This window comes from Pangasianodon hypophthalmus, chromosome 5 (assembly GCF_027358585.1).
Source record: "Pangasianodon hypophthalmus isolate fPanHyp1 chromosome 5, fPanHyp1.pri, whole genome shotgun sequence".
Classification (NCBI taxonomy): Eukaryota; Metazoa; Chordata; class Actinopteri; order Siluriformes; family Pangasiidae; genus Pangasianodon; species Pangasianodon hypophthalmus.
The window spans coordinates 2,537,399-2,564,767 of record NC_069714.1 but is presented as its reverse complement, the minus strand read 5'-3'; the positions used below and the strand labels follow the sequence as shown (position 1 = coordinate 2,564,767).

General features: G+C 37.8%; 1 protein-coding gene across 2 annotated transcripts in view; it reads left to right on the top strand.

Moving 5' to 3' along the window:
- Positions 1 to 25,368, top strand: part of ranbp2 (RAN binding protein 2) — a 35,916-nt gene extending 10,548 nt beyond the window's left edge. The window contains exons 11-29 of one of the 2 annotated variants that reach the window (XM_026947295.3): positions 34 to 157; positions 704 to 865; positions 962 to 1,099; positions 1,231 to 1,362; positions 1,455 to 1,658; positions 1,750 to 1,833; positions 2,141 to 2,282; positions 2,374 to 2,468; positions 3,149 to 8,009; positions 10,758 to 10,835; positions 14,698 to 14,880; positions 15,474 to 15,545; positions 17,260 to 17,456; positions 18,455 to 18,590; positions 19,491 to 19,583; positions 20,153 to 20,301; positions 20,805 to 21,078; positions 21,195 to 21,529; positions 24,478 to 25,368. In XM_026947295.3, the coding sequence (XP_026803096.3) occupies positions 34 to 157; positions 704 to 865; positions 962 to 1,099; positions 1,231 to 1,362; positions 1,455 to 1,658; positions 1,750 to 1,833; positions 2,141 to 2,282; positions 2,374 to 2,468; positions 3,149 to 8,009; positions 10,758 to 10,835; positions 14,698 to 14,880; positions 15,474 to 15,545; positions 17,260 to 17,456; positions 18,455 to 18,590; positions 19,491 to 19,583; positions 20,153 to 20,301; positions 20,805 to 21,078; positions 21,195 to 21,529; positions 24,478 to 24,783 (7,765 nt within the window). In that variant the 3' untranslated portion in view covers positions 24,784 to 25,368. The remainder of the gene's footprint in view (positions 1 to 33; positions 158 to 703; positions 866 to 961; positions 1,100 to 1,230; positions 1,363 to 1,454; positions 1,659 to 1,749; positions 1,834 to 2,140; positions 2,283 to 2,373; positions 2,469 to 3,148; positions 8,010 to 10,757; positions 10,836 to 14,697; positions 14,881 to 15,473; positions 15,546 to 17,259; positions 17,457 to 18,454; positions 18,591 to 19,490; positions 19,584 to 20,152; positions 20,302 to 20,804; positions 21,079 to 21,194; positions 21,530 to 24,477) is intronic. The other variant, XM_026947296.3, reaches the window with a different exon arrangement.
- Positions 25,369 to 27,369: the final 2,001 nt, after the last annotated feature.

The window sequence follows — 27,369 nt, the reverse complement described above, 5'->3', positions numbered from 1 at the left end:
GTTCTTGTTTTTAAATTTTGTCTCCATCTGTAGACCCAATACATCTGCTAAACTGCGAATGATTGTCCAACATGGACTGAACACACTGCGAGCAAGAGAGAAACATGGTCTTCAGCCTGTGCTGCTTATCCACTGGGCCAAACATCTCAGTATAATGGTGACTATTTAACTTTTTTTCTTGTTTTAAATATACAGTTTTAGATATCTTAGGTTTATATATCTACCTAATTGTGAGATTGTGATCAAAATCTGCTTGGGTCAAATTTTGAGATTTTATGATGTTCTTATGGACAGTGCCTGAAGTGCACTCTCTTTAATCAGCTACGTAGTATTGTTTAAGGGTTGGTAATTTTGTCCAAGGTGTCTATTACTGGTTCTGTAAACCAAATATGTTTACAAAATTATGTGTTTAACGCATTCACCACATACATACTGGCCACTTCAAAATCTTGTTGACAAGACCAGATAGATGTACCATGTATGTATGCAAGAGGAAAGAAAATAGTATGACGATTTTTCTTTCAAAGTTAAATCATTTAGCAAAATGTTTTTCAAAATGTCAATGCTGCCCACCTCCCTGTCAAAGATATAGTATGAATGTCTTCAATCTATTGTGGTTTTTTTTATTAATTAATTTTTAATTTTTTTTTATTTTATTAAAACCACTGTTAGTAATTATGTAACATGACTAAACTCTCTGCAGGGTGATGGTGTTAACTCCTACTATGACCAGAAAGAATATGTTGGCCGTAGTGTGCACTACTGGAATGTTGTGCTCCCCTTGCTTGAGAAAATTGAGAAGAGACGTAGCATTCCTGAACCTCTCGATCCATTATTCATGCATTTTGTTAGTAAGGACATACAGGTAAACTGATCATACGTTCTTTTGCTTGCATTTCTGATTTGACTTTAACTTGAAATGGTTAATCAAGAAAATGTTTTTCCCTCCTCTTTTTGTTAGGTTTCTGAAATTAAAGGCTATGAAGAGGAGGCTATGATAGCATTCGCTACTCTTCTTGACATTGAGGGCAAAACTGATCAGGCTATCTTGAAGCTTGAGAAGCTCAACTGCATCTCTTCCCACTGGCATCTTGCTCGGGTAATCTAGTTAATTATTTGCTACCTCACATAAGCTATTTATGTGTATTTACATTTGGTAGTCTTTAACTAGGTAATTTATGGATAGCCATGCATTTGTAATTTTTTTTTTAAATGTTTGATCGATCACAGATCTATCAGAGACTCTCTGAGGAGGCAGGAAATGGAGTTGAGGAAACTCAAGACATGTGCATCAACTTTCTCCAGCAGTTCAGGAAGTACTTATCAAAGGTCTACCATGCCGGTGCAGATGACGTGGAGAAGGTCCAGGATCTAATTCCAGTCAACATTTGTTAGTCTAATTGTTAGTCAGGGATTATATAAAGTTAAGATTTGTGTCTCACATTTTATTACAGCTGCCTGTGTCAATGGAGGAAATTATGGACTTGCTCAATGATGTCAATCAGCAGCTTGGAGAGAGTGGAGAGGCTGTGGATGGAGTTCATGAAGGACATCCAATGACTTCAAGCCCACGATCACTCACAGAACCAGCTGTGGCTGCTTCTCATAAATTCTCCTCTCCAGCCAAAAGTGTACTCTCTCCCTCCAAGAGATCAGTGGTATTTTAGTATTTTTTGCGTTTTTATTTTTTCAAAGTGCATGCTTTGTTGTTTACATTATTAAGGTGTTCCTTTTTGTTACTGATAATAGTTTTCTCCCAAAACACCCCCTCACTGGGTGGAGGATCAGAAGTCACTTTTGCAGATGCTCTGTCAACAAGTCGAGGCCTTGAAGGTCAGTTTGCAACCAGTAACTTCAGTTCATTGAATAGTTCTAAAAATCAAATATTTAGATGTAGTGAGACGGCACCGTCATACATCACAGTTACACTGTAAATTCTGAGAAGTATTCTTTTGGTATACATTGCATAGCCTTTTGGCTAAAGGTAATAAAAATAAGGGAAAATAAAAATAGAGAATAATAATAATAGAAAATGATTTAATGATAAAATATCGACTTTAGTACAAGGAGATAATTAAAGTTTAAAAAAAACAAGGGCAGTAGGTCATGCATAGCCCATCTTTGAATGTTTGCTTTGCAGAATGAGGTTCATGATCTGAGGCACAATTCATCTGGATCAACAGAGTCCCCATTTCACAGAGTGTATGGAGGGAATTACGCAGCAGATGCATTTCAGGAACCCTTTTCAGCGACGCAGTCATTCCATGGAGTGCCACTTACTGGTCAGTCTGACTAGATGACTTAAGGCTGAGTGCAATGTCTTTATTTGACTTTTGACACTGTGTTAATTTCACATTTATTTGGTTTTCTCAGTTGCCACTACAGGTCCTTCAGTATACTACAACCAGTCCCCTGCATACAATTCACAGTACCTTCTTCGAACTGCTGCTAATGTAACACCATCCAAGGTAGGCAGACATGTGATCTTGAAACAAGGAATGCAACTGTCACCAGTGTTTCAACACTGTTTCAAAACCTGAATTTGCCAATTTTCCATCAATAATAATTTAGGCATTTTTCCGTGAAGTGAAAAAAAGGGCAGTCGTGTTTGTTTAGAACACATTAATAATGGGATCTCTTAAGGCATTTGTTGGGTCAGTTAATAAACTTTTATGTGAAAAGCATACTTTTGTAAAACATACATTGTTGTCAAAGATGGTAAGTTAAGATAACAAATTAAGCGATAATTAATTTAAGCTATAAATTATTCTTGAGGGTTTTTTGAGAGAAGGGTTTGTAGCTCAAAGTAAACACTCGGGTACCATCATTTCTACTTGATCACATGGATTCCACATAACATTTGGGAATCCATAAGTAACCAGAATTAGTTTTTGGAAATTTGGGTAGAACTAATGGCATTGGTAAGACTTTGTCTCTCATCTGTTTCACCCTACGGTCTTTCCTAGTAGAGTGTAAGGACTGTTTTCTCTTGTCTAACTCATTGTAGTTGAGCATTTTAACTTCTAAAGGAATTTAATAACTGTCCATAGATTTCCATCATAAGTAATAACTTTTATAGGTTACAAATGTGGTAGGTAGACCTTATGTTAAAGGAATGCTCCAGTTTTTTAACCTATCTTTCCCATAGGCACCTGTCTATGGAATGAATCGTCTCCCTCAGCCGCATATGTATGCCTACCAGCAACCAACACACACACCCCCTCTTCAAACAGCAGCATGCATGTACCCTCAAGATCAGGTTTTTGGTACCTCTATCAGGTTTGAGTCACCAGCTACAAGCTTGCTGTCCCCTTACAATGAAGAATACTGCAGTCATAATGTTTCTCAACCATCTACCAATCCAACGTTGCCAGAGCCTGGGTACTTCACTAAGCCACCTGTAATACCTGCCCAGTCCTTTAAGAGCAGTGAAGGCAAGTCAGTGGACTTAAAGATGAGCTTTGGCCAGCAAATTCCAGTTGAAACTTCTAAGGTTGGGTCTGGAATGGCCTCCCAAACGACTCCAACAGCAGCTGCTTTCAAGTTCAATTCAAATTTCAAATCTAATGATGGTGACTTTACTTTCTCATCTGCAGAGGTGAAAAATAACAGTGAAAGTCTTTTGGGGCTTCTGACTTCAGATATTCCTCCCAGAACCGAAGGCCACTCGGCCCTAAAGTCTCAGTCGCAAGACCCAACACACAGCCATAGTGGGGTCTTTACATTTGGGAGTAAAAATGCTTTAGGGTTTTCATTTGTTGATGGGGCACAGGGTAAAACAACTCTTTTTGGAAAATCTGACCAAGCATTTGGCTTTACAAATATGACCAAGCCAGTGACTGGGGAGGTAAGCGATGAGAAATGTGTTGAAAGTGATGACAGCACCCATGTTGAAGAGGATGAGGATGGTCCGCATTTTGAACCCATTGTTCCTCTGCCCAATAAGATTGATGTAAAAACTGGGGAGGAGGAGGAAGAAGAAATGTTCTGCAACAGAGCAAAATTGTTCCGTTTTGAGGCAGAAACAAAAGAATGGAAAGAAAGAGGCATTGGATCTATCAAAATCCTAAAGCACAAAACATCAGGTAAATATCGATTGTTGATGAGAAGAGAACAAGTTTTGAAAATATGTGCGAATCACTACATCACTGCAGACATGGTTCTGAAACCAAATGCTGGGTCTGATAAATCATGGGTATGGTATGCTATGGACTATGCTGATGAAATGCCGAAGACAGAACAGCTGGCTATTCGTTTTAAGACTGCAGATGAAGCAGCTTTATTCAAACAAAAATTTGAGGAAGCTCAGAGAGCTATTGTTAAACATCCAAAAATGCAAGGTCAACTGAAGGAAAATGACTCCAAGTCTTCTAGCTTTGAGGAATCTAGCAAAAATATTGATCTGAAGACCCTTTTTGCAAAGAAGGAAGGTGAATGGGATTGTAATGTCTGCGCTGTAAGAAATGACTCCTCATCTAAGGAATGTGTTGCTTGTAGCAGTCCGAATCCTTGTGGTGATTCAAAACCTGAAACTAAACCAGCTGAGGGATTTAAAAGCGCTCCTGCTCCCCCCTCAACAGGAGCCTTTACTTTTGGACTTGGTGGAAGTTCTAAGGATGCCAGTGATGCCAGCTTCAAGGCATTTGGATCCCAAATTCCCTTTTCCTTTAAATTTGGAACACAGCCATCTGTTACTCCATCCAGTCAGCGTGACGCAAAGTCTGGTGAATTGGAAGCGTCAGCAGATCATTCTATATCGGAGCAAAGTTCAAACACCTCTGTCCAAAAATTCAGTAGCTCTTCAAGTATTCCGCCAAGTTTTTCGTTTGGTTCTGGATTTGGCTCTCAGTTTGTTAAGCAGCCAGGACAGTGGGATTGTTCCACATGTGCAGTGAGGAATGAGGCTTCTGCAAGCATTTGTGTTGCATGTCAAACCTTAAATTCTTCATCCAAAACCACTGCTGCTTCAGAAACTAAAAAACAGTCTATGAGTTTGCAAATTCCAAGTCAGTTGAAGGAAAATGACTCAAAGCCTTCTACCTTTGTGGATTCTAATAAAAATATAGATCTGAAAACCCTTTTTGCTAAGAAGGAAGGTGAATGGGATTGTAATGTCTGCGCTGTAAGAAATGACTCCTCATCTAAAGAATGTGTTGCTTGTAGCAGCCCCAATCCTTGTGGTGATTCAAAACCTGAAACTAAACCAGCTGGGGGATTTAAAAGTGCTCATGCTCCTACTTCCTCAACAGGAACGTTTACTTTTGGACTTGGTGGAAGTTCCAAGGATGCCAGTGAGGATGCCAGCCTCAAGGCATTTGGATCCCAAATTCCCTTTTCCTTTAAATTTGGAACACAGCCATCTAGTCAGGGTGATGCAAAATTGCAGCAAAGTTCGAATTCCTCTATCCAAAAAGTCAGCAGCTCTTCAAGTATTCCATCAAGTTTTTCATTTGGGTCTGGATTTGGCTCTCAGTTTTGTAAGAAACCAGGACAGTGGGATTGTTCCACATGTGCAGTGAGGAATGAGGCTTCTGCAAGCACTTGTGTTGCATGTCAGACCAAAACCACTACTCCTCCAGAATCTACCAAACAGCCTGCAAGCTCTGTCTGCTCATTTGGATCTGGACTCGATAGGTTTGTCAAAAAAGCAGGTCAGTGGGATTGTGATACCTGCCTAGTCAGGAATGAGGCAGCTGCAGAAAGCTGTATTTCTTGTAATGCTCCATGTAGCAGCAGAAAAAATGAAGCACAATGGGATTGTGATACCTGTCTAGTTAGAAATGAAGGAACATCTAGTCATTGTGTGGCCTGCCAGAAACCTAAGCCAAATGCAGACAGCACTAAGGCTGTACCAGCACCCTCCTCCTTTAGCTTTAGTACTGATAGTGAAGCTAACCTTCCTGCAAGTGCACCAACAACTCAAGTTGAAACATCTTCAGGCAGTTCAAAATTCTCTTTTTCAGTGCCAGGGTTAACCAGTGGATTCAAATTTGGTCTTAAGGGGTCTGAATCAAAGCCAGCCAACAGTGGATCTGCCTCAGTATTTCTGAAAAATATTGCTGAACAACACAGAGAAGAAGAAAAAGAGGTCTCCTCCTCATCTGTCCAGTCAGTGAGTAATACTAGCAATGATGACTGTCTGCTGATTACAGGGAAGCAGAATGCATTCAGTTTTGCAGACTTGGCAAAGTCTTCACAAGGTAACTTTCAATTTGGCCAGAAAGATCCCAGTTTTAAAGGCTTTGCAGGGGCTGGTGAGCAACTTTTTACCTCCTTTCTGCAAAGCCAAAAAGCAGATACCTCTGTTGATCAAGAAGAGGAAGATATGTATAAAACTGAAGAAAATGATGATATTCAGTTTGAACCTGTTGTTAAGATGCCTGAGAAAGTTGACCTTGTTACGGGAGAAGAGGATGAGGAATGTCTGTACACAATACGTGTTAAGCTTTTCAGGTTTGATAACGAAACTCATCAGTGGAAAGAACGGGGAGTTGGAAACCTAAAACTTCTTAAAAATAATCAAAATGGGAGGCTTAGAGTTCTAATGAGACGAGAGCAAGTGCTGAAGGTGTGTGCTAATCACTGGATCACTACTACAATGAATCTAAAGCCCCTTTCTGGCTCAGATCGTGCCTGGGTATGGCTCGCAAATGACTTCTCAGATGGAGATCCCAAGTTAGAACAGTTGGCTGCCAAGTTTAAAACGCCAGAACTTGCAGAAGAGTTTAAGCAAAAGTTTGAGGAGTGTCAACGACTCCTTTTGGACATTCCTCTACAGACCCCTCATAAGCTGGCTAATTCAGACCGAACAGCAAATCTTATACAGAAAGCTGAGGAAATGAAATCTGGTCTTAAGGACCTCAAGTCATTCTTGACTTACGATGGAATGAAAGGCAAGCAGGAGGAAAGCAATGTTACAGCAGCAAATGATATCTCGGCACTCATTATCAAACCCCACAATGAGAGCACTGGACCCACCTTGGAATGGGATAATTACGATTTGCAAGATGATGTTCATGATGAAACTGCTGACACGTCTGTATATGCTTCTCCACTAGCTAGCAGCCCACTACAGAAAAATTTGTTCCGTTTTGGTGAATCATCTACTGGGTTTAGTTTCAACTTCCAGCCTATTCTTAGTCCCTCAAAATCCCCGGCTAAGCTGAATCAGAGTGGGACATCTGTTGGAACAGACGATGAGCAAGAATTTAATCAAGAAGAGGAAAGAGATGGCCAGTACTTTGAACCAGTCGTTCCAATGCCTGATGTGGTTGAGCTGTTAAATGGAGAAGAGAATGAACAGGTAGTGTTCAGTCACCGAGCAAAGCTGTATCGCTATGATAAGGACCTCAGCCAATGGAAAGAAAGAGGTATAGGAGACATCAAAATTTTACAAAACTATGATACAAAACGCACTAGGCTTGTGATGAGACGTGACCAGGTTCTTAAATTATGTGCAAACCACTGGATAACCTCAGATATGAAACTTGAACTGATGAAAGGAACAGAAAAGGCATGGATATGGAGTGCTTATGACTTTGCTGAAGGAGAAGGAAAAGTTGAGCAGTTGGCTGTGCGCTTTAAATTGCTGGAGACTGCAAATTCTTTCAAAGAATATTTTGAGAAAGCCAAGGATGCCCAGGAAAAGGAAACCCTTCTTATGACTGCTTCCCCTAGAGAAGTCTTGACCTCCCCAAAATCCCTGTGTGGTAAAGCTGCTATTGAGGTGCTTGAGGAGACAACTAAAGAAAAGACTGAACAGCCTTCTGAAAGCAGTCATGCACCTACAGTGACTCTCAGTCCTCACAGCACCTCTAAAACAGTGGTCTCTCCCCCTAAGTTTGTCTTTGGGACAGACTCTGTGCAGAAAATATTTGGAAGCCCAGTATCCTCTAAACAGATGGTTTCTAGTCCGGCAACAAGTCCTGAAGATCAAGCGTCAGGCAGTGCTTCAAGCTCCAAAACAGCTGAAAGCAAGACGATAACTCCATTCAAAGTACCAGAAAGAGGTGAGATTATTTTTTAAATTGTGAATTCTTTGTACAAAACTACAAAGCACATCCATGTATGTACAACAAGAACCAAGATCAAATCCCCTAATCGTTGTTGGAACATGTGTGCAGAAGACTTTTCCATACAATCTCTTACATTGGGTCTCATTTATCAAGCTGGATACAGTTTTATTTGTAAATTGTTTGTAGGACCATTTACACAAGAAATTTGGTATTCATGAAAATCCCATAATTTTATTTACTACTCGTGCTTCTGTGTGCAAATTTACATATAAGAAGACTAATGTAAACCTCTATTAATCAGCTTCAACTCACATATCGTGTTGAGTTGCTGTACTTTTATTTGATTACCCCATCAAGTTTAAAAGCTTGTGAATTTTTAGTTACACACAAACATAATTTGAAACTTTTGTGAAACCTAGTTGTTTCATTTTAATGGCATTAAGTAAAGAAATATATTAAATAAGAAAAAAAAAGCATTATAGAAATAAATCCATAATTTAAGAAATCGGTTAAGAATGTTGCCGTGTAAAAGGAGGATTGATCGTATACTCCCTAGTGTGCTGCAGACCATTCACTTCCTGTGGACACCTGCCCTTCTGCATTTCTAACACAGCATCTGGCGTGCACGAGGGAGTCACCGAGACTCTTCCCTTTGAATAAGTGCTTGGTGTCCATGATCACCTAAGTACAATGTTGTGTGTGTGTGTGTGTGTGTGTGTGTGTGTGTATATATATATATATATATGTGTATGTATATATATATATATATATATATGTGTATATATATATATATATATATATATATATATATATATATATATATATATATATATATATATATATATAATATTATGTATAGGATGTGTGTGTCTATGTATGAATTAAAATGTGTGTACATGTGTATATACAACCTTATACTGAGGTAATTTAATGCAATTCATTCAATGAATTTTAGTTGTCATATGCACAGTATGCCAGAGACAGTTGTACATTGAAATGCTTGTGGTGAGGCCCTGTAAAATCACTAAGGCGCAGATACAACAGAAAGAACACATAAACCGTTAAGAGAATTGACTAAATAATAATTTCAATAAATACAAATAGAATACAATATTGGAATGTGGTTGGGTGCAGAATTTACTTAAAGAGCAGTAGAAAGTAACTGAGTTATCTACAAGTCAAAAGAGCAGCATGGTATAGTGACAGAGTTAAATATCCTATAAAAGTAAAGTGAGTAATGTGTTTAAGGAGACATTTAACATGCTTAAAGTGACATGCAGCTATTTAGTAGTCTGATGGCCTGCAAATAACAGAACATCTCCTTTAATTCATATTTAAGTTTTTTGCTACCTTGACCTGGGTTGCACATGGCTGTTGCATTTTTCTAAATTGTTAATTATTACTTTCTTTAAGTATTTTTTTCCTTGAGCAAATTTCATGGAATAGAAAGCAGACCTCCTATTGGGCATAAACAGGAGTCGAGGCATTTGTTTTTAAGACAATGAAAATTTGATGCGAGTTAACTGAGCTATTGGTGACCTGACCTGAGTGAAACTCCCACACTCATATTCTCTTTACGTTTTGAGAATATATGATTTTTGCTTGTTTACCGTTATCTGTTAAAAAGTCAGGTCTCCTCAACTGTATAGTCAACTTCAGGGTTATTGTCACACATCAAGAGAACAGGCATCAATGAACTTGCACGTTCACTTTACTCTAACTTATCTTGGCACCCCTAAAGAATATCTAAAATGTAATGAAATAAAGTAAATAATAGTGAAAAGTTTAATATGAAAACAATAAATTACTTCCAGCTAGTTACTGCAAGGATGTTGTATAATGAGACTGATAGAAAATCAGCCATTGTTTCCTGAAAATTATTGTAAAAATAAAAAAAAAATAAAAAAACCTGATAATCACACATTTTTTACTTGCATCCTTGCTCTGTTTTCACTTGCCTGACAGCTTTTTTTAAATGGTTAACATTAGTGTTTTTGGGTGCTTGCTTCTGTATGTATGGTCGGTAACTCTGTGTTTCTATTCAACAGCCACGCACACAAAGGCGTTGACTCCCATTTTTTTTGTCTCGTTTGATCATCCATTACAGACCTTTTTACGATGTGTTTTTTAAACACTTATGATGCACTGTTAGGTTGTATCTAAAATTATTGCCCCACTAAATCCTTTTTTCATTAGCATGGGGGAACACAAAAAAGAACACTTACATATGCAGTTGAAGTACCATTAAGTGTCCCAAGATCCCTCTGCAATCATCTGCAACCATCCAACCTTGTTAGACATGACAGAAAGAGGCTCAGTGCAGTTATTCTCTACAGGAATCCTGTCATAAAATACTAATTGTGGATCTAGGTGCACATTACTTGAAACCAGTGCTTTGGAGGGATTTTTTTTTAATATAGTGTTAAAATAAAACCCCGCATCCTCCCCATGTCTTGGATTAAAAAGCTTGGTGCATGGTCCCCCCCCCCCAATAGAGTTAGATTTAGTCATTTATATAATGTATATAAAATATAGGGTGCCAATAATTCTGGAGTTTCATTGCTCATTTTGGAAATTGCAATTGTAAAAAATGCCTGGCTTTGCTGTCCCTAACAAAGGCCCAAGTGACTTAAACTGTAGTTATTGAAGTTAATTATTTCTGTCTGGAGCTACCAAACAGCGTGTCCCAGATATCTAGTTTGCTCACTTTAAGTGTCTCACCTACCCTCCACTGTGTTTTAGGATTGGATTTTAGGCTTTTTAAAGATAACCCTATGGCTTTTTGGACGTGCACCTCAGCTACCCAGTTTGAACCTCAAGGTATTTTTTCACCGCACGTTGTGTTCTTTGATACGTGGGACGTTGTGCTGTCACACACGAGCCTGTGCTGACCTACTTAACCCTGGATGAAGAATAATAATAACCAGAACACGTGTTTGAAATAACCTGCATGCGTTTGTAATCTGACAGATATGACATACTTCCTAGTTATTTTGCTTTTTTCATATTTTAACTTCCGTTAGTGTTTGCAGCATTCAGATTTAATCAGTTATGATTGTTGCCAAAAACAAGCTACCTATAGAACACAAAATTATGCAGTTCATTAGACTATTGATGATGGTCAACAAAAGTTCACTGAGGTATTTATCAATAATGTAAAAGGAAAGCTAAGTAGCTAAATGAGAAACTTATTTTGTAAAGAGTTTTTAATCAAATGTACAAATATAGGAAATGCGGCTTCATGTAGTGTATAGGTGCTTGAGGCCAAATCTGCCATCACTTGTTTAACACCGTTTACATTTTTACTGAAACAAAATTGTCCTTTTATATTATACCCAGGAGAACGGGTTGTGTATGTACATTTTGTGATTTATGTCCATCTTGAAGTAGCATTTACCCCTGTGTGTATTGACACTTGCTTTATCTTAAAGCCCCAGTTGGGATATATTAATTGTGTGTACATATTTCTGAATGCAGTTAATTTGCAAAATTTCATTCTGGAATTATCTTGACAATAGACCTGTTATTACTTGTAATTCTTTGAGAATTATAAAATCATGACTAATTTCTGGTTGATGCACACCTACCACAAATTTGTTTCAGCTAAATCAGAAAAGGCAGCACCTTTTACTCACACTGAGAAATATGGAAAGACATTAAAAGTGAAATTATCCCGAGTGGGGTTTTAGGACTACTTACACCAAATAGTGGTCTTTTTGGTGAATGGCATGAAAGATTATTGCATGTGTATGTGTATACACTCCTGGGCAAAAGAAATGGGCCAAGCCCAAAATAGCAAAATATTAAGCTTTTAATGGTCTTAACAACAAATCATTGGTCAGGAAATTAGCAAGAATTAAACAAATAAATAAAGTAACTTAGCATGGGATAGCTTTTCCCTTTGATTTCTTTGATGTTTAAGCCTTGTGGGTAAACTTGCAGACAGCTTTTTATTCATTTTTTATTTTGTTTTATTTTAATTTAATTTAATATTTTATTTTAATTTTAATTTTGTTCATCCAGACATGATGGTTTGAATTTTACATCACACATTTTAATCATTATCGTGATTTATACCTTTGCATACAAGAAGTCTATATAAGTGAATTTCACTGTCTCAGGAGTGTATTTGTTTAATTCTTGCTAATTTTCTCACGAGTGACTTGTTAAGACCATTAAAAGTTTAATATTTTGGCCTTGGCCCTTTTTTTTTGCCCAGCAGTCTATTTAAAATTCAAATACTAGATTATCACATTATAGATAATACAACCCCTGGCAAAAATTATGGAATCACCACACTTGGAGGATGTTCACCCAGCTTTTTTACTTTATAGAAAACAAACAAATCACAGATATGACACAAAAAGATTTTGTTCAATAGCTTAACATTCTGGCTTTGTGTAAAATTACTGACTTTTTTTTTTTTAATGGCATGTCTTTTTCCAAATCAAGTAGAGGACAAAATTATGGAATCACTCAATGTTGAGGAAAAAATTACAGAATCATCAACAAAAAAAACACAATTAATACTTTGTTGCTCCTCCTCTCGCTTTTATTCTTTGAGGCATAGACCTCACTAATGAAAAACAATATTCCCCATCAATCTGGTTCCAACTTTCTCGAATAGCAGTTGACAGATCAGCTTTGCAGGGTGGAGCCTTAACATGGACCAGTTTTTTTACTTTCCACCATAAATTTTCAATTGGATTGAGATCTGGACTGTTTGCTGGCCATGTCACTGAGTTGATATGCCTTTCCTGAAAAAAAGCTTTAAAACTGTTTGCTCTGTGGCAAGATGCATTGTCATCCAAACCTATTTTCTATGGATGGAATGAGAAAATGTCCAAAATTTCACTGTACAACTGTGCATTGACTGCTGAGGTAATGACTGCCATCTCCCCTGGTCCTTTACCTGACATGCAACCCAATATCAGAAATGAGTTGGGAAATTTGATTGGTTCAGGCAGTCATCTTCATATGTTTTGTTAGAACGGCACCAGACAAAAGTTCCAGCATCATCTCCTTGGCTAATGCAGATTCATGATTCATCACTGAATTTCACTTTCATCCAATCATCCACACTCCATGATTGCTTCTCCTTAGCCCACTGTAACCTTGTTTTCTTCTGTTTTGGTGTTAGTGCTGGTTTTCTTTTGGCTTTTCTATATGTAAATCCCATCTCATTCGGCCGGTTTTTTACAGTTCTGTCACAAACATTGACTCTTGTTTCTGCCCATTTGTTTTTTCATTTGTTTTGTTGTGCATTTTCTATTTTCAAGGCATAGTGCTTTGAGTTTTCTATCCTGATGCTTTGACATCTTCCTTAGTCTGCCTGTATGTCTACCTTTCATAACCTTCCCATTAAGTTTATACTTGCAACAAATTTTAGACACAGCTGACTGGGAGCAACCAACTTCTTTGGCCACACTCCATGTTGAAATTCCTTGTTGAAGGAGTTTTATAATCCTTTCCATTGTTTCAACTGACAACTCTCTCATTGGAGCCGTGTTTCCTTTCAATTAGCCAAGTCCAACAGCCCATTAAAGTGTGTAAAAACTCCCTTTTAACTGCTGACTTATTAGCATTTTTAGACTTGTCCCAGTATTTGTTTTAGAAATGGAAATTAAAAATTGATTCCATAATTTTTTCCTCAACATTGAGTGGTTCCATAATTTTTTCCTCTACTTGATTTGGAAAAAGACATGCCATTAATAAAAAAAAAAAATGTCCTTGAATTTTTTTTTTTTTTTATGTATATTTCACAAACCAGAATGTTAAGCTATTGAACAAAACCTTTTTTGTGTCATATCTGTGATTTGTTTTTGCTATCGAGTAAAAAAGCTGGGTGAACATCCTCTAAGTGTGGTGATTCCATAATTTTTGCCAGGGGTTGTAGATAATCACAGCTGTGCCGATGTTCGGTATGACTGCACTCTTGCTCGTATGGTATTGCTTTTATACAACAGTTTTATAAACAAGAAATGAATATTGAGTAAGTGACATTACAGACACAGTATGGCCAAATTTTTGCTCTGCTAGTGGCAATAGACCCTGAAGAAGCTACACTCACTTTATAGCAAGCTGGCTAGCTCACTAGCGAGCTCACATTGATTTATACATTCCCGTTAAAGGTGCTTCCAGTGAAATTGGCTTTGCTTTTGCTTTTTCATCTTCATCTGACGAGCTTTCATATTTTTAAGTGAAAAGTTATATATAGCTGCTAATACTACTGTAGTAAATGTTTCTATATAGGAAGTGGAATTTTACATAGTGAACACAGACAGGCAGAGTGAAACAAACAGTAAAACATCCCAGTGCGGTTATAGGAAATATAGGCAGTCTGGAACGCCACTCACCAAATTAGTGGACAGGAGCTACCTCTGTATAATATAATAATATATTGGGTAAATATTTTTATTTCTCTGTCAAGGTAATGCTTCTGAAAAAAATATTGCAGTATATTTACAGCAATGCAATGCCATGTCTTAAGGGTTGTAATTGGCAGGAATGCATAACTGAAAATTTAGCTTAAAATGGTTTTAAGTCAACTGTCTCAGTTTTTGCGTTTTGAAAAGTAGTTTTTATTTTTTTTATTTTTTAACCACAAGCTGATTTAATGCAGTCATTTGCCTTTGTTTATCATAGAGAATTACGTTTAATTCTGTTTTTTTCCCCCTTTTAGTTTCTTCTGAAAAAACCCATGACGACGTAAGGAATGCTGGCGACAGTTGTGACTCTGATATTGAAATTGTGTTTGAACAGCAACCAACTAAGGAGCAGGCAGAACTTGCCCGAAAGCTAATGCTGCCGCCAACGTTTTTTATGTACAAAAATAAGCCAGGATATGTGAGTGATGATAGTGATGGTAAGAGATTACTGCATTTGTTTGTTTTTTTTGTTTTTTTGGACTTTTCTCTGATTGGTGGTTGGAAATCTATCACTTAAGTGAAAAATTTGATTTGGTAAACAACAGTGTAGTTCCATGGCCTTGACTAACAATTAGTTTCAATACGGTAATTGCAATACACAATACAGCAATGTGCAGTACGTAGAAGACTGTCTATTAGCTGTCTATTGTCTATTGTCATTTTGCTACCTGGATAAAATACTCGAACTTTCACTTTGGGCACATCAGTAGGCTTTCAGTCACCTTTAAATCCACTTTACCAGTCTTAGCAATTTGATTCCAAACTGACTTGGGGCCAGTTTTGTTCATTGGGCCAGTTTGCTTAACACATTCTGATGGTTCCTGTCATGATATCTTTAGGCTGCTATCTTTAGTATACAACAGAAAACTGATCTCAGAGTCTGTACTTTTGGAAGGCACTCTTTACATTCATCACCAATATCTATGTAAAGGTCACTGAATCATAAAATACAGATCTTTTGACTTCTTTGTTTATTACTGCATCGGCTATATCTACATTTTAATGACCTCAACATACATCTACCATGCAGATGAGGATTATGAGACTGCTGTAAGAAATCTGAAAGGAAAACTGTATCCTGATTCTGCCACACCTTGCCCTGGTAAGTTATATTGGTCAACTGATGCATTAAATCCATTTAACATGTAGATTAAGAGTAAAATTCACTGCAGTTTTTTCTGTACAGTTATAGAGTTTCTCGAGTCACAGTGCAACATTCCATACAGGAAAGCGATTAATAGATCAATAAAACCGAAGCTAATACAAAGACAGTAAAACATCATGATCTCCAGTGGTGTTTTTTCATGAATGAATGGTTAAATGGCAGAAGCTTCCTGCCTGCATTAGAATCATGTACATGCAGGAAATTCTACCGACTGTATATTTACAGTCCCTATGAATACAGTCCCCTACAGTACCTCGGTGCATCACTGTGTTGATTTCTGTGTCTGAAGTGAGTGGTTGTGAACTGTACTAAACATGTAAAGTGGTTTCAGACAGTATTCAGACCCCTTCAGTTTGTGATATAATTTTGTGTTATAGGTTTAACTTTTAAAATAAATGTAAATTTTGGTCATCAACCTAAACACAGTAACCCATAATGACAAAGCAGAAACAAATTTCTAGACATTTTTTGCAAATTTATTCAAAATCAAAAACTGAAATCTCTCATTTAGATAAGTATCCAGACCCTTCATTCAGTACTTTATAGATGCTCCTTTGGCAGCAGTTACTGCTTTGATTCTTTTTGGGTAAGTTTATACAAGCTTTACACATCTGGATTTGGGCAGTTTCTCCCATTCTTCCTGGTAGATCATCTCAAGCTCAAACAGATTGGATGGGAAGCAGCTTTCTGTGGGGTTCGAATCTGGGCTGTGAGGTGAACCTTCACCTTAGTCTGCGGTTGTGTGTACTTCTTGAAGAACCTCAAGATTTGGCTCCATTTATCCTTCTCTCTCTAGTCTCTTTTTTTCCCCTCCTGTGCGGCTGAGAAACACTCCCAAAACCTGGTGTTGCCACCACCCATGTTTCAGGGTAGGGATTGTATTAGACAGTTGATGAGCAGTACTGGGTACCTGGCCAGATGTAGAGCTTGGCATTCAGTCCATGGAGTTTAATTTTTCCCTCATCAGACCAGAGAATGTTTTTCCTTATCTCCTTTAAGTGCCTGCCATATGCCTTTTTAAGCAGAAGTGGCTTCCATCTAGTCACTCTACCATAAAGGCCTGATTGATAGAGTATTTCTGAGATGGTTGTCTTTCCAGCAGGTACACCCATCTCTGCAGAGTTCTGCAGATGTCTACAGAGAGTTTCTTGGACTTAAAAGCCTGTTGTGACATAGTGTGAATTGTGGGGCCTTATACACACAGGCAGGTGCCTTTCTAAATCATGTCCAATCAACTGAATTTCACATAGTTGGACTCCAGTCAAGTTCTAGAGACATCTCAAGATAATCAAAGCAAACAGGATGCACCTGAGCTCAATTTGGAGTGCCTTAGCAAAGGTCTAAATGTGTATCTAAAGTATTTTAGTTTTTTAATTTTAATAAATTTGCAGAAATTTCTAAATATGTTTTTGCTTGTCATTATAGATTATTGTGTGTAGATTAATGGAAGAAAAATTCACTTTAATCTATTTAAATGAAATCTGTAATACTATAAATTGTGCAAAAACCGAAGGTCTCAATACTGTCTGCACCCACTGAAGAAGGCCTTGAAAATGTGTCTAGCCCAAGAATCAGCAACTTGGTTTGTTACAGACCATATTAGATTTTAAATACTGGGTATGGTGGCTAATGAGTGTATAATGTCTCACAGCTCAAGTGAGTAGAGATGCAGAGGAACCTGAGTGTATGCTTGTCTGGGAGAAGAAACCGACACTGGAGCAGGAGAGAAAGGCCAAGAGCCTTCAGCTGCCCCGTACCTTCTTCTGTGGTACTAGTAGTGATACAGACACTGAGCCTGACAGGCCAGAGGACTTTGGAACAGAGCTACAAAAGGTCCAGCAAGCTCAGGTGAGTGTCATAAATTGTTAAACACAACTATAATGCAGATTTGGTGCATTTTAGCTTTACAAAAATCATCTTTGGGCTTTATTACCACCTTCAGCATTTTTCCACATTTCTTCCTTGATTGAGAAACTATGCTTAATTTAAGTTCATGTAAATGCCTGTACTGTTTAGATTTTTTAAAAATCTCATTACTATTTAATTGGTTATAAAAACAGATTTAATGGATTATAATAGATTGACTATATTGCCAAAAGTATGTCCTGTCCATCACACCCATATGTGCTTGTTGAACATCCCATTTTAGATTTATTCCCCTTTTTTGGTTATTATAACCTCCACTCTTATGGGAAGGCTTTCCACTAGATGTTGGAGCGTGGCTGTGGGGATTTGTGTTCATTCAGCTACAAGAGCATTAGTGAGATCAGGCGCTGATGTTGGTGAGGAGGTCTGGGGTTCAGTCGGTGTTCCAGTTCATCCCAAAGGTGTTCAGTGGGGTTGAGGTCAGGGCTCAGTGCAGGACACTCGAGTTCTTCCACTCCAACCTTCACACACCATGTCTTCATGGAGCTCGCTTTGTGCACAGGGGCATCGTCATGCTGGAACAGGTTTGGGCCTCTTAGTTCCAGTGAAGGGAAACTGTAATACAAAGACATTCTATATAATTGTGTGCTTCCAACTTTGTGCAACAATTTGGGGAAGAGCCACATATGGGTGTCCACATACTTTTGGCCGTATAGTGTATAGTACAATGTTAAAACATTAATATAAAAATAAAAAAAATTTAAATCATATTCACATCAGTCTTATTTAGTAAAAACAAATCATGCTTTAAGATGGTTTTCAAAAAAATCCCTGCAATAATAAATTGCATAAAGCACTACACTCAACTGACAGCAATGCTTTGGAGTTGCACATGCTGTCACTATGTCAGCAATTGCCCTTCAGTTATATTACAGTGTTTCTTGTTTCTCAGTAGGCTTTATAAAAGTCTTTTGTTTCAGAGTGAAATAAACAGGCAAGAGAAAACCAGTGAGAGCTGCACCGACCAGCCTGCTACAGCTGATAATGGCTGTCCTATTGACCTCTCTACAAAGACCCACGAAGCTGAAACAGCAACAGACTCAAATACCATTCAAGGTAAACCTTGTTAGGAATATAAGTAATGACCAATTATTTTCATCAAGTTTTAAAAAAAAATAAAAAAAAAATATATATATATATATATATATATATATATATATATATATATATATATATATATATATTATTTTTTTTTTTTTTTGCATTAACACCCTAACAGTCTGTACAGTGATGTCATAATATTTGCATTATCCTTTTTTTTTTTTTTTTTTTTTTTTTTTTTTTTTTTTTTAAATAACACAATCATTAAAACCAACTAACAGAAGTGAAATGTATTTCCATATTTTGCAGTCTATCTCTCACACATACATATGACACTTGAAATATTCACCTGAACCTGAGAGGGACGGGTGTGGATGGTGTGTAGTCTGAAAGTATGGAGTAAAAAGAGCATATGGAATCCAAATTTGTGTAAAGATAGCCTTTTTCCAAGACGTTAAACTAGCATGTGTGTCTCTGCCACACTTGATCATGACCACAGTACACAATCAGGTCTCACATTCTTCATGAACACCTATACTACTAGTTATAATTTACTCCTTATATTGGCCTAATGACTTGCATGGGAAAGGAATCCAGGAGCTGAAGACAGGACTTCTAAATGTTTCTTGAATAGTTATTAACCAATCATTAGTCCTTGTAGTCCCTGTTTGTTATGGATGGCTCACTTTTCACAACCCAAATCAAATCCAAATAGATAAAACTCACTCAAAAGTGCTGTTTCACTCAGAAATGTCACACTGTAGGAAAAAAACTATTCCTATCACAGATTTTAGGAATTTACAGATTTAGGGTTTGAGGTATGTGGAAATTTCACCAATATAGCTGTGCATCTTTATGACTTGGCAGTTTATGATTTTGATGTTTGTTCTAATGTCTCTTTTCCTCCTCCCACAGATGCCCCTTCTGCTTTCACATTTGATTCTCTAAGTACATTTACATTTGCAGACTTGGCAAAGAAATCTGGGGAATTTGCCTTTGGAAAAAAAGGTTGGCTTTTATTCCTTTTTTCGTTTTGCATGTGATAAGGATTTGCATTATTAGGAGTGTTGGGACATTTTCACAATTTAAAAACTGTTTTCACAAAACCTTTTACAATTACACAGATACTGAAAATGTAAAACAATAAAATAAGAAATTACACTGCCCTTATTGAAGTTGTTCATTAGGGTGGAATATGCATAAACCTTGTCCTGTACATGAAAAGCAGAAATCTTAATCATTATTTCAAGCCATGATGTAAATAAGCTAATTGAATTAAAAGTTGACAGCATGTAGACCATGGACTATATTAGACAACACTTTAAATGATCTCCCTAATGATATACAGACAGAAATGGGACACTGTTGTATTTAAGTCTAAAATTTGATTCGTGCATAGTTTGACACTTTTAATGGGAGTAAAATATTATTTTTAATTAATGTGACATTTTCATCTCTTGGTCCTGGGTGTTTGTAACATTTGAATAAATTCAAATAATTAGGAAATCTACACTCAGCAGAACAAAATGAAGCAAATCTTTAACCCAGCAGCTCTTATTTATTTATTTACCTTTAAGACTCAAACTTCTCCTGGGCGAACGCTGGGGCAGCAGTCTTTAGCACCACTGCAACAGCTTCCCGAAATGAGGATGAAGATGAGGAGGGCAGTGATGAAGATGTTTCTAACAATGATATTCACTTTGAGCCCATTGTTTCCTTACCTGAGGTATGTTAATATTAATTTTATTTAAGTAATTTTTTTTATTTAATACAAAATTTGTATTCTGGATCAGCTAAAATGTAACTGAAACGGATAAGCTGTATAAATATGTTTCTGTAGGTGCTTCTAAGCTCAGAGAAAGGCTATGTTTATAAAAAAAAAAAAAAAAAAAAAAAAAAAAGGGAGCACAAATCCTGTTTTTTTTATTTCTGTTTTGAGAAGGAATGATTTTCTGCAGCTTTTGATGTGAGAAATTTTCAACAAGACCAACGTGCTTAGAGTCAGATCAAGAAGGACCGTGCCTAAATAATAAATCAGATTTGTCCTGCTGCAACCAAATAAAAACACCAAAGAACATTTGAAATATTGTGACGTTAACGTTTGAGATGCTTGAGTTTAGCTGCTATCACTATATATTTAAAGGAATACTAAATATGTTATAGATATATAACTATAAACTAGTAAACTTCCTCAAGTTTTTTTTTTTTTTTTTAATTTTCCATTCTCAGGTCGAGGTGAAGTCTGGTGAAGAAGATGAGGAGATTCTTTTCAAGCAGAGGGCAAAGCTGTTCAGATGGGATCGTGATTTGAGCCAGTGGAAGGAGCGTGGAGTTGGTGATCTGAAGATCCTCTTCCACCCAGTGAAAAAGTACTACCGTGTCCTGATGAGGCGTGACCAAGTTTTAAAGGTCTGCGCTAACCACACCATCACCAAGGACATTGAACTGAAACCCATGAACACCTCTGCTAACGCACTGGTTTGGACGGCTAACGACTATGCAGGTTAGAACACTCGATGTTGTACAGATATTCCAGTATATTTTTCTTCAGTGTGTTGTCAAGTTTGAGTTTTAAACCTCTACCTTGGTTGTACAAAATGTGTTCTTTTTACCAAACAGAAGGTGACGCCAAGGTGGAGCAGCTTGCTGCCAAATTCAAGACCCCCGAACTCGCTGAATCCTTCAGGAAAACTTTTACAGATTGTCAGAGGTGCATGTCTCAAGTGGACTCAGCCCAGTCTTCTAAAGTCATGGAACTTTCTAGACCAAGCAACCCAGTGGTATTTTTCAGTATAGCTGCTGACGACGAGCCAATCGGCAAGGTCACAATAGAGCTTTTTGCCAACGTCGTCCCTAAAACTGCAGAAAATTTCAGAGCTTTGTGCACTGGAGAGAAAGGATTTGGCTACCGAAATTCCATTTTTCACAGGATCATCCCTGATTTCATGTGTCAGGTAACCTTTCATTTATATTCTAATATTCAGTTAGGTCAGGGGTGTCAAACTCATCATTACACTTAGTCTAGTGTAGTGGGCTGGGACCACAAGAATCAGTTTAGTAGACCAGTAACACATTAACAACTTAACTTGTGTGTTAAATGTGTTAATTTATCAACATTTATCTGAATAAAAACAACATAAAAGGGCTTCCAAGTGGCTCAACAGAAGAGCAGTCTGCTTATGTTCCAGAAGCTGCAAGTTCGAATCCAAACGATGCCACATCCATCCATGGCCGGGAGTCCAAGAGCGCAAAAATCATCTTGTGGACTGAAAAATGGCCTTACACTCCCCTGTCACTCACAGCAACACCATGCATGAGGAAGAGGGCAGATAGTGCTTCCCTCCAAGTGTGTTGCACCATCCTGTGTCTCAGAGGAAGCACGATAGCCTTCATTCTACCCGGTTGCTAGCTATAGTGTGTTAGGGGAGAACTGGCTGGTGGGCGGGAATTGGCCTAGACTAAATTACAGATTAAATAGGGTAGCTTATTTATTTATTTATTTATTTAAAGAAAGAAAGAAAGAAAGAAAAGAAAAAGTTGTGGTTGCAAAAGTATTCGCTTCTTTTACGGTGAAACCCCTAAATTAGTTCGGTTGGAAAGAGACACATTTAAAGCATCAGATTTTTAGCTTGCTATTGAAGAATTGCAACACTGTTACTAAATTTTGTAAGTAGCTGTGTTTATGGCCCTGAGTTTATTTGCCTCCTAGTAGAAACAGAGAGTAGCTCTCGAATGTTTCAATTCAATTTCAGTCCACAAAATGATTTTAATTAGACCACAAATTCTAAATTCATTTGCGATCAGAGCCTTTGCTGCATCTGGTCTCGTGATTTGACGTGTGTGTGTGTGTGTGTGTGTGTGTGTGTGTGTGTGTGTGTGTGTTCGTCTTTTGTATGCATGCGTCTTTTGTGGGTATGTGGGTATGCTTAAAAACTTAAATGTAGAAGATTTCAAGTTAAATTTAATTTTAATTTTATATATTCATTTGTTCTGTATTTAGAGTTTATCTTCAGTTTAAGATTTATTTTAACAGTCGAGCTGAACAGGACACCACACGTGCACGCATGCACACATCCAGTTTTTATTTGGACAATGGACAGTTTTTGTGATTTTGCCATTATACACCACCACAATGGATTTGAAATAAAACAATCAAGATGTGATCGAAGTGTAGACTTGCAGCTTTATTTTAAGAGGTTCCACAAAAATATGGCATTTACCCTTTAGGAATTACAGCCATTTTCAACAAAGTACCTCCATTTTCAGGGGCTCAAAGGTATTTGGACAAAGTGACATAATTGTAAATAGAACCATAATTTTAATACTTGGATGAAAATCCTTTGCACACAAATTCTGAGTTTCCTCCCTGGAGATACTTTGCCAGGCCTTCACTGCAGCCACCTTCAGTTGCGGCTTGTTTGTGGGTCTTTCTGCCTTCAGTCTTGTCTTCAGTAAATGAAAAGCAGCTCTATTGGGTTGAGATCAGGCGACTGACTTGGCCATTGAAGAATATTCCATTTCTTTGCCTTCAAAAAGTCTTGAGCTGCTTTCGCAGTATGTTTAGGGTCATTATCCACCTGCACTGTGAAGCGGCATCCTATCAGTTTTGTAGCTTTTGGCTGAATGTGAGCAGAGAGTATAGCCCTGTACACCTCAGAATTCATCTTGCTACTTCTGTCAGCAGTCACATCCTCAATAAACACCAGTGAGCCCGTTCCATTGGCAGCCATACATGCCCATGCCATAACACTTCCTCCACCATGTTTGACACATGATGTGGTATACTTTGGATCATGAGCTGTTCCTTTCTTTCGCCATACTTTTCTCTTCCCATCATTCTGGTATAAGTTAATCTTGGTTTCATCAGTCCAAAGAATCTTATTCCAGAACATGGGAGGCTTTTTTAGGTGTTTTCTGGCAAAGTCTAATCTGGCTTTCCTGTTCTTGAATGTTACCAGTGGTTTGCACCTTGTCGTAAACCCTCTGTATTTACATTCATGAAGGTGTCTCTTGATTGTAGATTTTGACAATGATACGCCTACCTTCTCCAGAGTATTCTTGACTTCTGTTGATGTTGCGAAGGAGTTTTTGTTCACCAAGGAAAGGATTCTGCGATCCACCACTTTAGTTGTCTTCCGTGGTCTTCCAGGCCTTTTGATGCTATTGAGCTCGCCAGTGCTTTCTTTCTTTTTAAGAATGTACCCAACTGTTGATTTGGCCACACCTAAGGTTTTTGGTATCTATGTTGTTTTTTCAGCCTAATGATGGCCTCCCTCACTTGCATTGAGATCTCCTTGGACTCTATTGGTAGCTCCAGTCGAACAGCTGCCAAATGCCAACTCAATACCTGATATCAACTCCAGACCTTTTATCTGCTTCATTTGTCTTGAAGTAACGAGGGAATGGACCGCACCTGGTCAATTAACTTCTTGTCAGTCAATTGTGCAAATACCTTTGAGCCCCTGAAAATGGAGGTACTTTGTTGAAAATGGCTGTAATTCCTAAATGGTAAATGCCATATTTTTGTGGAACCTCTTAAAATAAAACTGAAAGTCTACACTTCGATCACATCTTGATTGTTTTATTTCAAATCCATTGTGGTGGTGTATAATGGCAAAATCACAAAAACTGTCATTGTCCAGATACTTCTGGACCTGACTGTACATGTGAGCACACACTCCTATTCCAGTCAAAGGAAGGGAACTGCATGTCAGTGCTTGTGCCTTTAATTTAGTTTGCAACATTTATTTATGACATTGAACTTATTTAAAACGGAAGTATTTCTATTCTGAAGTGAAAGGTTGGAAGGTTTCACTCACTGTTATTCAAATTGCTGATGCTTTTGAGTAAACTGAATAATCCATTATATCATGTCATTTCATCAATGTTTGTCTTTGGTTAGGGTGGTGATATAATCAAACAGGATGGCTCGGGTGGAAAGTGTATCTACGGGGACAAGTTTGAGGATGAGAATTTTGAAGTGCGCCACACAGGCCCAGGTATACTGTCCATGGCCAATCGTGGCAGAGACACAAACAACTCTCAGTTTTTCATCACATTGAAGAAAACGGAGCATTTGGACTTCAAACATGTTGCTTTCGGCATGGTCAAAGACGGCATGGATGTGGTGAAGCAAATGGGAGAGCTGGGCTCTAAGAATGGTGAACCAAGCAAAAAGATAACAGTTGTAGACTGTGGCCAGCTATAGTTCCTTTCTTCATACATTAAGTACACTTGTGAAAGTGTTTCATGTTGTTTGCTTTTTTGTCACAAGTTTCACATGAGAAATGTGACAGAGGGACAACCAAAGGTCTAAACCTAGTTTTGTGGAGTGACTTTTTCTTTTTTTCCCCCAGTGAAATATTATGGCACTGATGACAGAATAGACCTGCCTAAAGATAAAGAGAATGGTGGTCAGTCACCGACTTACAGAGAATAACCATTATACTGTTGTGTTTCCTGAGGTGACATCATGACAAATAGACATGTTTGTTTAAACAGGTTGTTATGGAGATGAAGCTGAAGAATTAGACTAATACAAGCCTAACTTCCTGCTATTTCTTTTTTTTTTTCAAGCAAACTGCAGGGGGTTCATTGGGCTGTATGACAAATATGTAGTGTTGCATGTTTGATTCAGTTACACAGGTGGATTAAACGGCAACAAATTTGGATAATCTTAAACAGAAAACTGTGTGTTTTTACTCTGTATAGATTTCTGGAAATTGGGCTTTTTACAGCATTGTGAATTCTACATTTTCTGCTTTTTTTTGCTAATATTAAAGGTTGAACAGTGTGTGTCTTTTGTTTTATCTCTCAAACATTAAAATTAGGAAAGTTTTTTTGCAGGATAATATAAGGGACATTCCACCATTAGAGTACCACTGAGGCATCAATGGTCTTCAAAAATCAACTTGTTTGTTACAGGGCTGCTAGTAACAGGGTTGAAGATCCAGGCTAATTTTTCCATTTATTTTATTTAATTTAGCCATTATTCAGTAAAGGATGCTAACTTTTAACATAACGACGAACACATTTTTAACAATAAATAAAGAAATTCTTTAGATTAATATTGTTTGTAGCTATAATAGTGACAGAGTTAAGTTGTTGAACTGGAGGAAGTCAAGCAATGCTGACAATTTTTGAAAAATATCGCAAATAGTTGAGTAGACACTTCTCTCTTGGGCATGCTGTTAGAAAGTTTCATTTTGCAAATGAAATAAAAATAAAACCAAGAAACAACAAATATTTCAAATAATATGTTCAACCAAAGTTAAAATTTAATTGCATTTAAAATGCTGTAATGAAATCTTTCCTAATGTGTCTGTATTATTCATCACTGTTAGTGGAATAGCAAAACAAAATAGCAAATATGGTGCTGTTTGTTCACTATTCACACTGCAAACTGTTTTGGGGGACAGTGCTTATATATAACCTTTATTTAACCAGGTAAGTCAATTGAGACCTGGCCAAGAGGCAGCATAAAAAGCATAAAAAGGCAGCTTCCTGCATGAAAATCTCCTCGAAGCCTGTAGAGCACTGCTGATCTAACTCCACTGATGCATTGATTCAGTGGGCTTCTATAGCAGATTCAAGTACACTATGGTTTCATGTGAGGAAAGATGAACACTCATTGGACTGCAGGCTTTTAATACATTGTGTTGGGTCTTGCCTGGATGCACCACTTGCCTGGGGGTGACTGGAGCATGTCATTAGGAACACCTGTACACTTACACATTCATGTAATTATCTAATCAGCCAATCATATTGCAGCAGCGTAGTGCATAAAATCATGGAGATATGGACCAGCAGCTTCAGGTAATGTTCACATTAACCATCAGAATAGGGATGTCAGTGATTTTGACTGTGGCATGATTGTGGGTGCCAGAAAGGGTGGATTGAGTATTTCTATAACTGCTGTTCTCCTGGGAATTTCACACATAGCAATCACTAGTGTTTACTCAGAATGGTGCAATAAAGCAAAAACATCCAGTGAGTGGCAGTTCTGCTGAAAGAAATGCCTTGTTGATGAGAGAGGTCAACAGAGAATGGTTCGAGCTGCCTGAAAGGCTACAGTAACTTAGATAACCACAATTGTTGTGAGCAGAAAAGCCTCTCAGAATGTGCAATATGTCAAACGATGAGGCGGATGGGCTACAACATCAGAAGACCACGTTGGGTTCCATGTCTGTCAGCCAGGTACAGACAGCTGTTGCTGCAGTGGGCACAGGCTCACCAAAAATGGACAGTTGAAGACTGGAAAAACATAGCATGGTCTGACCAATCTCAATTTTTGCTGAGGCACACAGATGGTGGGGTCAGAATGTGGTGCCAACAGCATGAATCCAAGGACCCAACCTGCCTTGTGTCAACAGTCCAGGCTGGTGGACGTGGTGTAATGGTGTGGGGAATGTTTTCTTGGCAGACTTTGGGCCCGTTAATACCAATCTTCGCTTGAATGCCACAGTCTATTTGAGTATTGTTGCTGACCATGTGCATCCCTTCATGTCCACAATTTACCCATCTTCTAAAGGCTACTTCCATCACGATAATGAACCATGTCACAAACCAAAAGTAATCTCAAACTGGTTTCATGAATATGCCAATGAGTTCTTCAGTTTTCTTCATTGGCCTTCCCAGTCACCAGATCTGAATCCAATAGAACACCTTTGGGATGTGGTAAAACGTGAGATATGCAGTATGAACGTTCAACTGAAATCTGCAGGAATTGCATGATGCAATCATGTCAACATGGACCAGAATCTCCAATGAATGTTTCCAACATCTTCTGGAATCC